The sequence below is a fragment of the Mus musculus genome, chromosome 5 (assembly GCF_000001635.26).
Source record: "Mus musculus strain C57BL/6J chromosome 5, GRCm38.p6 C57BL/6J".
NCBI lineage: Eukaryota > Metazoa > Chordata > Mammalia > Rodentia > Muridae > Mus > Mus musculus.
In genome coordinates this window covers 71,641,372-71,653,895 of record NC_000071.6, presented here as the reverse complement: position 1 = coordinate 71,653,895, position 12,524 = coordinate 71,641,372, and the positions used below count along the sequence as shown (strand labels likewise).

Genomic DNA, 12,524 nt, shown 5'->3' with positions numbered 1-12,524 from the left:
CTACATATCTGAGGCATACATACAGTCTTGGGGGCATATAATCTCAAACAATTAATACGATAAATATAGGTGGTTGCTTTAGATCATCTTCCTTAACCTTACTGATATGGAAATAGAAGACTTCCATTAATTTCACAAGGTTGCTCATTAGTGTAGTAGGACTTCATATTACTGGAATGTACCATGGTCTTAAATAATAAGATTGCTTCAGAAACACAGAGATGCACAAGGTAGGCATTATTCCTCTGCTAGAGAAGAGGTTGAGAGAATTCCTACTGAATGTCCACAATAACTAAGGCTAAAAATTGACAAAGTCACAGTTCACATCACATCTTCCAATCTTTAGTTAAGACACCTGATGGTTATGTCCATTTTTGGAGGCATCCTCACATAGTACTGTGTACCAAGAGTCAGTTATCCTGAACATAACTCTTATTATTTAGTTAAGGATAAATAAGCAATTATAACACCCCAAAAGAGAAAAATAATAGTATTTAAAATGGAGGAGAAAACATGGAAACTTGTATTCATTTGAGTGAACTTGGTCTATTTCTCTGACACAAACCTAATTGTTCTTAGGAAGTTTTCAGATGATCTGTGTCTCAGTCTGAAAGTTCCTGTGTCATGTGCTAGCTTTATTAATTGACTGTCAAACCACGATTAATAATCATACATCGAATGAATATTTTAAGTAGAGGAACAGAAAGTGAAAGCGACATTCCCTGAGTCACCAATTGATTCATTTGTTATACCAGTGTGCAGATACAGTGTTACGTAGAAGGAGTAATATGGAAGTCTTAAGACAGTATTTGGTATCAAAACTGCCTGTCATGGACTTTACCTCTAAGCAATAAAAAGAGATAAAAGTAGCCAAAATCAAACAAGTAAATGATAATATAGTGGGACAACTTAGTAACATCAAAATAGAAAGTGTGAAAGGAATCTAGTCTACATAGAAATGATGGCTAAACAAATCTTTCAAGTTAATAACAGAGGGTGCCAGGAGGGAAAGAGAAAAGTTATTGTTGGGCAAATAAACAACCAATAAAACCAAGCCAACTCAACAAGCAGACCAACAAAACAAATAAAATATGAATAAGTGGATAATAGATTGGTGTGATTATGAGAATCAAAGGTTTCTGGTGCCCTTCTTGTTCTAAAGTAGGGCCAGGATTATTACGGTACTAGGTGAGAACTGTAAGCAGAAGCCAGGTCATAAAAGGTCTGTAGGGGATTCTATAAAGTATTTTGGATGATTCTCTTAGCAAACTTGGGCGCCCCTGGAGTTTGTTAGGTAAGGCATTAACTTTCTGTGAAAGGACTGGTCTAAGTGCTGAGTAAAAAAAGGTTTAGAAGCAGAGAAAACCACGTGACACGTGTGTGTTTCAGTGTTGTATTGTTATTGTTGTTGTTCCTCTTCATTATGTAGATGGTCACATGAAATGACGTAGATGTAGAGAGGATAGACATAAATGGACAAAGATGAGGTATTTTAGGGATTTTAATTCAACAAAATGATGATATATTTAATATGAATGATCAAGGGAAGTAAAAATAGCTCCATGATTTCTATTCTGAGAAACTGAACAAGTGTGGTGTTTAAAGTTATAGGGGACTGTCCAAGTTTCCTCCCAAGCTCACTTGCTAGTAGAAGAGACAGGAAATTAAAACACAAAACAAGTGAACTATGTAGTGTGACTGGTGTCAGTGAACGTAGAGGATGGGTGTGAAGGTGGTTTTAATTCCACTGTTAGGAAGGCTTTGTTGATAAAGTGGGACCTGGACACTGATCACAGAGGGATGAGAACATAAGGGCGCATTTGGAGTGAGGTCTTCTGGTGAGCAAGAGCTCTAGGGACAATCCTGCAAAGCCTGGAAGTCAGGGCTGGTGCAGTGCAGATGAAAGTGTTGTGGAAGAAAGAAGAGGCTCTACAAAGCTCTGTAGGCAGGCATGTAGACTTTGCTTTTATTTTGAGTCACACTAGATATGATTGGGGGGAAGTATATCAGGGCACATCCTGTATTGGCGAGTTTTGAAAAGGCTCATTAGGGATGTTGTGTTAAGAACAAAAAGAAGCAGGGTTGGTTGGGATCTTTTCACAATTGCTCAGTCATGAGATGCTTAACACTTGGACCAAACAAGTGACAAAGTAATCTGCTGATATCTAAGACTTGGTTGTTTTCTGCTTGTGTTTTGTCTTTTAAGATGAAGGATGGCAGTTATAATGCAGGGTCTGTGAGAAATGAAAGAAATGAGATTGAGTAAAGTTTTGGTTTAAGTATCTAAAGGAATACCATTATCAGCATTATTAGTAGAAGCCCTTTAGATGTGTGGATACATGATTTGCATGTGCATGCAATAAAGTCATGGTTGCAAAATACCAAAGAGAGTGTCTTGCAATTGAAGAGACATATGTGTGTCAATACACATGGTATTTGAAGTTTTAAGACCAAAGAGGTTGCAAGAGATTAAAGATGATACAGAAATGCACACATAGTGTTATCTTCGAGCTCTGATGGCTCCAATGTTAAGCGGTGTGGGACTAGAAGGTAGTCTAAGCAGAAGTATTCTGTGATGTGTGAACAGGAGAAGAAGAGTGCTCATGTGATTTAGGAAAAATGATAGTTGCCAACACCAGATCAAGAGACACATGGGCTTAAATTGACTACTAGATTTAGCGATGTGTGTGAGGTAGATGGCTTTAACAAAAACAGTTTTGAAGCATGGTGGGCATGGGTGAAGTGTGTGTGTGTGTGTGTGTGTGTGTGTGTGTGTGTGTATGAGAGGGAGGGAGGGAGAGAGAGAAAGACAGAGAGAGAGACAGAGACAGAGACAGAGAGAGACAGAGACAGAGAGAGAGACAGAGACAGAGACAGGGAGAGACAGAGAGAGACAGGGAGGGACAGAGACAGAGAGACAGAGAGAGATTACTACTTGAGGACATATACATTTGTACTAATGAATAGAGAAATGGTGTAGATAGAATCAAATGACCATTTTTGTAATAATTTTTTATAGTTATTTTTGGCAAAAGACATACTCACTGATTGTCACTTTGAAGGTGGTAGGCTAAATGGAGAATATAGCATATTAGTGTGTTTTACGAACTAAAACTTTTAGTTTTTAAAATGGGAGACAAAACATAGTTGTTTTTTTTCTTTTTTTCTTAGATATTTTCTTTATTTACATTTCAAATGTTATCCCAAAAGTTCCCTATACTTTCCCCTGCCCTGCTCCCCTACCCATTCACTCCCACTTCTTGGCCCTGGCATTCTCCTGGAGCATATAAAGTTTGCAAGACCAAGGGGCCCCTCTTACCAATGATGGCGGACTAGGCCATCTTCTGCTACATATGTAGCTAGAGACAGGAACTCTGGGTTTACTGGTTAGTTCATATTGTTGTTCCACCTATAGGGTTGCAGACCCCTTCAGCTCCATGGGTACTTTCTTTAGCTCCTCCATTGGGGGCTTTGTGTTCCATCTAATAGATGACTGTGAGCATTCACTTCGTATTTGCCAAGCACTGGCATAGCCTCACACGAGGCAGCTATATCAGTGTCCTTTCAGCAAAATCTTGCTGGCATGTGCAATAGTGTCTGGGTTTGGTGGCTGATTATGGGATAGAACTCCGGGAGGGGCAATCTCTGGATGGTCCATCCTTTTATCTTAGATCCAAACTTTGTCTCTGTAACTCCTTCCATGGCTATTTTGTTTCCTATTCTAAGGAGGAATGAAGTATCCATACTTTGGTCTTCCTTCTTGATTTTCTTGTGGTTTGCAAATTGTATCTTGGGTATTCTAAGTTTCTGGGAAGATCCAGCAATACCTCTCCTGGGCATATATTCATAAGATGTTCCAACTGGTAACAAGGACACGTGCTCCACTATGTTCACAGCAGCCTTATATATAATAGCCAGAAGCTGAAGAGAACCCAGATGTCCTTCAACAGAGGAAGGGATACAGAAAATGTGGTACATTTACACAATGGAGTACTACTCAGCTATTAAAAACAATGAATTTATGAAATTCTTGGGCAAATGGATGTATCTGGAGGATATCATCCTGAGTGAGGTAACCCAATCACAAAACATAGTTTTTAAAGTTGGTGAGAACAGTGGAATTACTAGGGGAAAACTCATGGTTCTCACAAAAATCTCAGTGAATCAGACTACAGCAGAGGAGGAAGCAGACAGGAAGGAAGATTTAGGGCTGTTTGTACTGAAATGTTTTCCCCCAGAAATATAAATATGGCAAGCATATTTTTAAGTATATGGAAATAAATATTTGGAATTGTCTTAGTGAGTGTTTTACTACTGTGGACAGACACCATGACCAAGGTAACTCTTATAAGGACAACAGTTAATTGAGACCAGCTTACTAGTTCAGAGGTTCAGTCCATTATCATCAAGGCAGGAACATGGCAGCATCTAGGTAGTCATGGTACAGGAGAAGCTGAAAGTTGTACATCTTCATCTGAAGGCTGCTAGAAGAATACTCAATTCCAGGCAGTTAGGGTTAGGATATGAAAGCCCACACCCACAGTGACACATCTACTCCAACAAGGTCACACCTACTCCAACAAGGCCACACTTCCTAATAGTGCCACTCCTTGGCCCAAGCATATACAAACCATCACTATTGAAAGTAAGGGTTTTTTAAGATTAGAAATATCAATTGTCTGTATACTATTGGTAATGAAAGATGCTTATGTAATGGAAAGTAGGGACATGTGGAAGAAAGATAATTTTACCCAAGTTTATAAGAAAATAAACATACTAGTGTTATCAGATATAAAAAAATTCTTTGAAATAGGAACACACTATTACATTTGGTATGTCCTGAGACAAACTGTGTCCAATATAGATATTCTATTCCAATAGAATATTAATAAATGGACATGGTTCTAGGTAAAGCTTCAGTGGGTCTTCAGATTATATATAAAACGTTTTAGCCTACATTTTTATATCATTAAATATTGTTGCTTTCTATCCTAGGCCCTTTTGAATATATTTAAAGACGCTTAGGTACACATGATTATGTTTATGTAATAATACATTTACACTAAAATCTATGCATAACTTCCTTTTCATACCTCCCTTCATTTATTGGTTAAAATAAAATAACCCTACTCATTGAACAGCATCCAACCAAAAGAGCAGACCCCAATATGAACTTGCAGTTAGCTACTCCTTTCTTCAGTCCTATTCTCATATTTATCCTCTTCCCGTTTCTACTGTCTCATTGCTTTATTCTAAGCCTTTCTCTAATGGGTATTTTAGGTTATCCTTATTTTAACAGTATATTTAAAGCATGTAGCTGTCTTTAATTTGCTAAACATAAACTTTTGCCATGGTTTAGACTTAATGATGCATTGCTAAGATGCATTCTTTTTTTGTTGCCTAGTGCTATTGATCCTTCCTTTGCTTGTTATGTGATGTTCGTGTTGCATAAGAACTGGCTTATTCATCTGCTCTGTTGGCAGTTTGTTTTTTGTTTTTTTTTTTTTTTTTTTTTTGCTTGTTTCCCAGATTGTATTGCTGTGAATATTCTGGCCCAAATTTCCTGCTGTAAATGTGCAAGAGTTTCTTTTGCGTATATATCAAGGAGTGGATTATTCTGGCTCTTAGTGTAAGTGGGAGTTCAACTTGAAGATATAATGCCAAACTGTTTCTCCATGGTTAGTTTACAAAATTAAACTCCCTTTTACAATGAGCATAAATTCTGGATCCACATATACTTTAGCACTGGGAAAGAGAGAGGGAGAGAAAGAGAGAGAAATATATATAGAGGCAGAGAGAGAGAGGGAGAGGGAAAGGGAGAAGGAGGGAGGGAGGGAGAGAGAGAGAGACCTTGAAAATTTTTGAAATGGCCTTTTGTTTCGAGATAATTTTAATATTTATTGTCTTCATTGTGTTCAAATATCAATGAATATCTTTTAAAATCTTTATTGTCTACAGGAAATTCTATTGTATAAATTTGTTTTCATGTTTTATTCATACTGTCTCAAGTCTTTGCCTCCATTATTGAAAACTTTTACTGCTATCAAAGTAAAAGAATATTGATAGAAGGATCATAGAAGGTACCAATTTTTAATGTCTTTTAAGCAAGGAAGCTTCTAGAAAGCTGAGCTATTTCCTGCTTTGTTGATAAAATCAATGGGTATCTGTTGTCTTTGTTTACTCTTGAGTAACTATATTTCCATATCTTGTTAATGCCAAGCAAAATTGGAAATATTTTATAATCTCCCTGGAAATTATAAAATTTTATAATCTCCCTGTGTTGTTGCTATTGTTTTCTGCCTAAGCTCTTGAAGTTTCATTAGTTTTGGATACAACTTGAACTTTGTAAGATGTTGGTGAATTTGTGATGTGGACAGGTTGTTTCCTCAGGAGCATAGCGAGGGAGAAAATATAGGGAACAAGGACTGACATACACTCACATCGGTGAGGCAGATTTTTATTTTATGATGTGACAGCAAATTGTACATCACTATTGGAGATGTATTTGTGAATTCATAGCCTTAACTAGGTATTGGAGTGTTGAGTAAATGGTTGGAGATTATCTGATACTTTCTTAATTACCTTCCCAGCCAATTAATTATATAAGACCATTTTTAAAAATTTTATATTAATGGTCTTGTCTGTTTGCCACTTAAATTAAAGATCAGTCTCTTTGCCTAACAGACTCTCGGGGTCAAAGTATCACCTCACTGAAAGATTTAAAAAATATTTTAAAACATCTCCAGTATCAATGAAATAGGATTGTGTGGGGGGAAAAGGTGTCTTTGATGCTCACCAAATATATCTACAATTATGGGAAGAAATCTTTCCAATTTCAAATTGTCTAGTTTCTATGCAATTACACACTTTTCAAGGTTGATTTGAACATTTTAACCAGTAGTATTAGAGGAAGCATCTCTAGGAATTATTCTTAATTGCATAGCTACCATTATTTGTTGACAACTGACTTATCAGAGACCTACTGCATTTCAGGTGGCAGATTAATTTTATGGGGTAATACAAATACAAATATAAAACAGATAGTTTCTGCTTTAATTGGGAAATGTGTTTAGTGTAACCCATGTAGGACCCAAGCCTTACATCCCCCCCCCCCTCTGGAAGCATTAGAAAATTATTACTGATGATATTAGCAACACAAGCACACGATTGTTCAGCACCTCATTTCTACGCAGTTTGGGATTTGAAGGGAACTGAGATTTCATCTTCACTATTAATGTTGAAAAGGCAGATGCAAGGAGTCTGAGTGTGAAGGATCCCAAGAAGATAACTGATAGCTGTTGTTAAATAAAGGGAATGTAGGCATAGCTGGAGTCACAGTCAAGATAGTACAAGTGTTCCGTATAGAGTTAAATGACAACTAATTAATTATTTTATGATGTAATAGATTATTGTAAACCTAGACTACGTGTTGGAGGAAGAGGAAGAGTTAGAATTCTGCATTAGCCTCTGGAAACCCAGTTTCTAAACCTATTCAGTTCTCATAGGATAGCACTTTTGGAGGGTTAAATGAAGATTGAACTATCACATAAAGGGAATCTAGCATTTTGTCTGGTATAGAAATAGTGTAAATATATAATTGTTATTTCTTTGTCCTTACATCTTAGTTCAGAAAAACACTCTCTGTAACCTACTGTACACAACCCATGCCACTCGACTGTCCATGTTCTAGCCTCATTCCAGACTCTGGTCCTGTCACCTGGAGTAGATTAATGGCCTCGTATATGGACCCTTTTCTGCCCTTTGCCTCTGTATGACTTATTTTTCATCCAAGGGCCTATCTGGTTTTTAAAAATAAGAGTATGTGAATAATTTAATCATAAATCTCCTTACTTCAAGCCTTTGATGGTCTGTCAGTACTTATCAGGTATGTGTCCTTACTGCAGCCTGCATTCATGCCAGAGCCAAACTGAATAGCAGACACAAACGCAGAGACAGGACGTAAGGAAAATGCTACCTCATATGACCATGTTTGCAGGACTACCTTAACAAAATACTACTGACTAGTTAAACAGCAGAGATTAATCTCTTCACATGTCTGAAGGCATCAGCGAGCTTGGTTTGTTTGCCTGGAGAAAGCATCTGCCCTGTGTCTGTTATATGGTTCTCATTTGGTGTGTGTCTATGTTCTCACCTCCTCTTTCTATAAAGCCATAAGTCGATCATATTGAATTAGGTACCATTAGAAAGATCTCATTTTGATGCAATTACATTTTTAGAGCACTGTCTCTGAAAATAGTCATTAGAAGATCCTGATAGTTAGGACCTCAACATGTGAATGTGAGGCGCACATAACTTAACCCCATGGAAATCTTTTTTTACATCTCCAGGCCGTTCCCTGGCCTTCTGCAAGTCCTAATGCTTATGGTTTAAACAGTAGTCACTGTAGCATGTTTTATAAAAGCATCACTTAAAAGATGCCAATTTTAAAAAATGGGCTCAGGAGTAGGTTGATGCTCCATCTATGGCACCCTCGTTTTATTTCATTGTGGCTTCAATGTTCTTATCAGTGTCCAACCCTGCTTTGTCCCACTGGTCTCCTTTGTAGTCCTTGAAAACAATAATACCATTTTTGCTCTCTGTTGTCCCAGTTCTCCCAATAGTTCATACGTATGCTCCAGGACTCATCTGAACTTCAGTGTTTTGAAGAAGCATTTCTGAGCACAACCCCAAACTTGCTTTCTATGCCTCTGTTTTTCCTACTTGCCTGCACTGCATCCTGAAATAATAGCTCTCTGTCATATCATTTACTGCTTTGCTCCTTAATGCCTGACTCTTCCAGCAGCATCATGAGTTCTTGAAGCAGGGACTCCTCTAGAACCTGGGATGTAGCTGCTGCTCATGCAAAAATGTATTGAGTGGATGTCCTAAAATGTTTCTTTACTGGTCACATGCATTTAGAATCTCACTCAATCTCAAAGTGCAGCATAATCAAATACGCTGATGTCAGATGATGTCACACACAAAAAACTGAGATTATAATTCTGAATGTAGAACAGTATTTTGGAACTATTGCAAAATTAGAAGAATTTAGGGGGATGAGAATTTATAAATGTACTTTATTATCATGGTATGGTTATAGCCACAGGATTGGCATAAGCTCACACAACTGACAATATGTTAATAAGGAATAAAGAAACATTGTACCTGTTCTTCTCCTGAGTGCCCCTGCCACAGTCATGGTCTTCACACACTTGTGATGCCAGTATTTCATAGAAAACTATGGTAAGTACAGTAGAGCAAACAGCTTGAGTGGATGTTTGCAAACAAAAGGAAACTGAAGAGTGTTGCAAAATGTCAGGTCCAACCTTGTTCCTACTATGTCTGCAGATCCAGGGGTTTGTCCAACAGCCTGGCCTTAACCAACCTGTCTAGGTGATGCTTTGATGGTGTTTGAGCAACAGTGCATTGTATCTGTTCCCGAAATAACTTTCACTTTACTAAAATTGGTAAAGCAGACGTTCCTCAGAATTTTGTTATCTTAATTTGTGTGAGCCAGCCTCACCTAGACCACCATTTTGCAAGGACGGGGTTTTTGCCTTTTGATACCTTTGCCGTTGTTGCTAAAGGAAAGGCCAGTGGCTCTGAGCCAATTTGAGTGAAATTTCAGTTCTCTGTAGTTCAAATGTTATAAATTACTTCCTTCCTGTATTACCAATTTCTTGACAAATTTGAGTTTAGTGAGCTTATTTATTATTGTTTGATGTTGTTGATTCTAGTTTCTCATTCAAATTGAAGCTTAATTAACTTCTACCCTGTCCAAGGGGGTACACTCTATATGATGTAAAAATAAAAGCATGCACCAGGCTACACTTTTGTTCTCATTATACTTCCCAAAGCTGTGTGTTTCTTAGGATACTTACTCCATAAATAATTTTCTCATTCTCCCTAGATCTGCCTTTCTTTGGCCGAGTCCTCAGTCTGTAGAGGGAAGAAGTAGATTTATTTTTATGAGGCTGACTTCAGATCTAGAACTTTAAGTGTCACCAATTGCTCTTTGCGCCCCCCCCATCATTTCTATTTCCCAACCAGTATTCAAGTGATATTATACTTTGATTGCAGATGCTATAATATCTTATCTAGCCAGGCAGCATCATAAACCATCATTTAAGGAAACAGTGTTCAGGAGGGCAACAGCTTATATATTTTTATTGGTGGTAAAAAGCTAAATTATCTATAATAACTACTGTCACAATTTATAGCTAATATGTTTAATACTTGCTAAAATCTTTGTACTTGAATATTGGACTAAATTTATCCAATTGGAGAGGACTATGAGTTAGATTCCGAGCTACAAAAATTCCCAGGTTTAAAGCATACTTTTATTTTATTTTTTATTAGATATTTTCCTCATTTACATTTCCAATGCAAACCCAAAAGTCTCCCATACCCTCCCCCCCCCACTCCTCTACCCACCCACTCCCACTTTTTGGCCCTGGCATTCCCCTGTACTGGGGCATATGAAGTTTGCAAGTCCAATAGGCCTCTCTTTCCAGTGATGGCCGACTAGGTCATCTTTTGATACATATACAGCTAGAGTCAAGAGCTCCAGGGTACTGGTTAGTTCATAATGTTGTTCCATCTATAGGGTTAAAGCATACTTTTAAATCCATAGAGTGGCAGTATCCTTTTGTTTATTTTCTTTGTCAGCAATATTGGCAGCCTGACTCTGGGCTAAACATTCACATACTTGCTCGTGATCGGGATTTATTTAGATAGTGAATCCGTAGCAGCTGAGGAAAACTGATACAGAATGAGCTTTTGCATAAGTGTGAGACGCTACACTCAGCATTCTGTTTGATTGCTGTAAAAATTCTGTGAGACAGGTGTGGCGCTACAACAGCGCTGTTCAGTAACTTGCTGAAGATCACCAAGCCAACAGGTGACACAGCCTGAATGGTTGTAACTGATAGAAGACCTTGTCTTGGATCCCAATCACCAGTGGATGGTGCACCTATTGTTAAAGGTGACATTAATCATTTTGGAAGTTACTTTTGAGCATCCTCAACTCCCCAAAGACACACTGCTTTCAACTGCCACTTCTCAGCACAGTGTCACTTTTCTCCACGCCTGCACCCTGCTGTTTCCTCCTCTGAACAGTTCACTTCTTTCTAGAGGCCAATCAAATGATGGACTCAAAAAAAAAAATCACAAAGGCTAAAAGCTTTTGTGTGTCTGCACTGCCTGTCATAATAGTGCCCAGGGGTGATGCATCTTTGTAGATACCCATTCTTGGTAAGTAATTGGGTGTCTACTTGCCTGTTAAGCAAACACTGTTTCTCTCTCTCTCTCTCTCTCTCTCTCTCTCTCTCTCTCTCTCTCTCTCTCTCTCTCTTTCTTTTGGATTGATTTGGTTGCATTTTAAACTAAACTTTAAAATTTAAACTTTTCTTTTTCTTCTTTTTTTTGAGATTCATTATCACACTGGAAAGTCAAAATGCATGCAAAAACATGACATATCGTATCTGTATTCACTTTTTAATGATCTATTCCTCCAAGGCTGTAATGTTGGTAATTATTTTTTCACACCTATTTACTTCATACTTACTAGGTCCTGTTACAGAAGTGAAAACTGATATATATGTCACCAGCTTTGGGCCCGTTTCTGATGTTGAAATGGTAGGTATCTGAACTTTGTAGAAAAATAAGCCAGAAAAGAGGCAATTGATATTTATTATATTGTCAATCACACAAAACCAATGCTTGATTAAAGCTAGAAGTCTGTAAAGAGCAAGATATCCCATCTTCCTCCCAAAGCTATCATTTTGAGCATCCATTGAGTTGGAATCTTTCTCCATAAAGAGGTCTTTCCTTGATCTGTTTCACAACCAGGCCTTCTATGGAAACTACCGAGGAGAATACAGTGAGACATAACCAGTAGTTTAGATGGGAATTACGAGTGTGCACAAGATTACACTCATAACGGCCCTGTTATCTTCCTCACTGATCCGGTTTCTCGCTTCCCACTCTCTGCTTTTATTCCTCCCTCTCTTGTTTAAAGAGGTCAAAAGGGCCAGTGATGGTCAGGAAGTCTTCATCCCTTCAGCTGTGCTTACACTGAATAAATATACTTAGTAAGTCATGATGGCTCCACTTTACATTCTTCCTTAACCTTAGTACTCGTAATGCTTTGAAGCTCTGAGTTCTTTGGATAATTTTTAATACACCTGTGAAAACAAAATTTATCTTTTTAAAAGAAAATTGTCTTCATTTTAAGAAATACCTGTAATTTTATGATAAATTATGTAATGGGACTCATTCCATGTTAAGTGATTTTCCTCTGGGATGTAAAGTAATGCACAGCCATAATTCTCTGGTGTTGGCAGTTCTGACTTCATTGCAGTAATTAGTCCTCGGTGACTAACGTATGTGATGACTTATGATTTACTTCTTACTAATGCAGAAGCTGAAGGGATCGATATGTATGTTACAGGGTAGAGTTGATGAGAATCTTTTCATTTGACTCAAGATTATCTTTGCTTCTGGTAGTTTCTTCTGGTATAGTC

At 37.7% G+C, this 12,524-nt stretch overlaps 1 protein-coding gene across 9 annotated transcripts in view; it reads left to right on the top strand.

The window, feature by feature from the left end:
• Gabra4 (gamma-aminobutyric acid (GABA) A receptor, subunit alpha 4) overlaps positions 1–12,524 on the top strand; it is an 88,575-nt gene that overhangs the window by 4,413 nt on the left and 71,638 nt on the right. For 6 of the 9 annotated variants that reach the window (NM_001359048.1, NM_001359047.1, NM_001359046.1 and 3 more), the window contains exon 3: positions 11,570–11,637. The exons of the other annotated variants lie outside the window; for them this stretch is intronic. In NM_001359048.1, the coding sequence (NP_001345977.1) occupies positions 11,570–11,637 (68 nt within the window). The remainder of the gene's footprint in view (positions 1–11,569; positions 11,638–12,524) is intronic. 9 annotated transcript variants of the gene reach the window in all.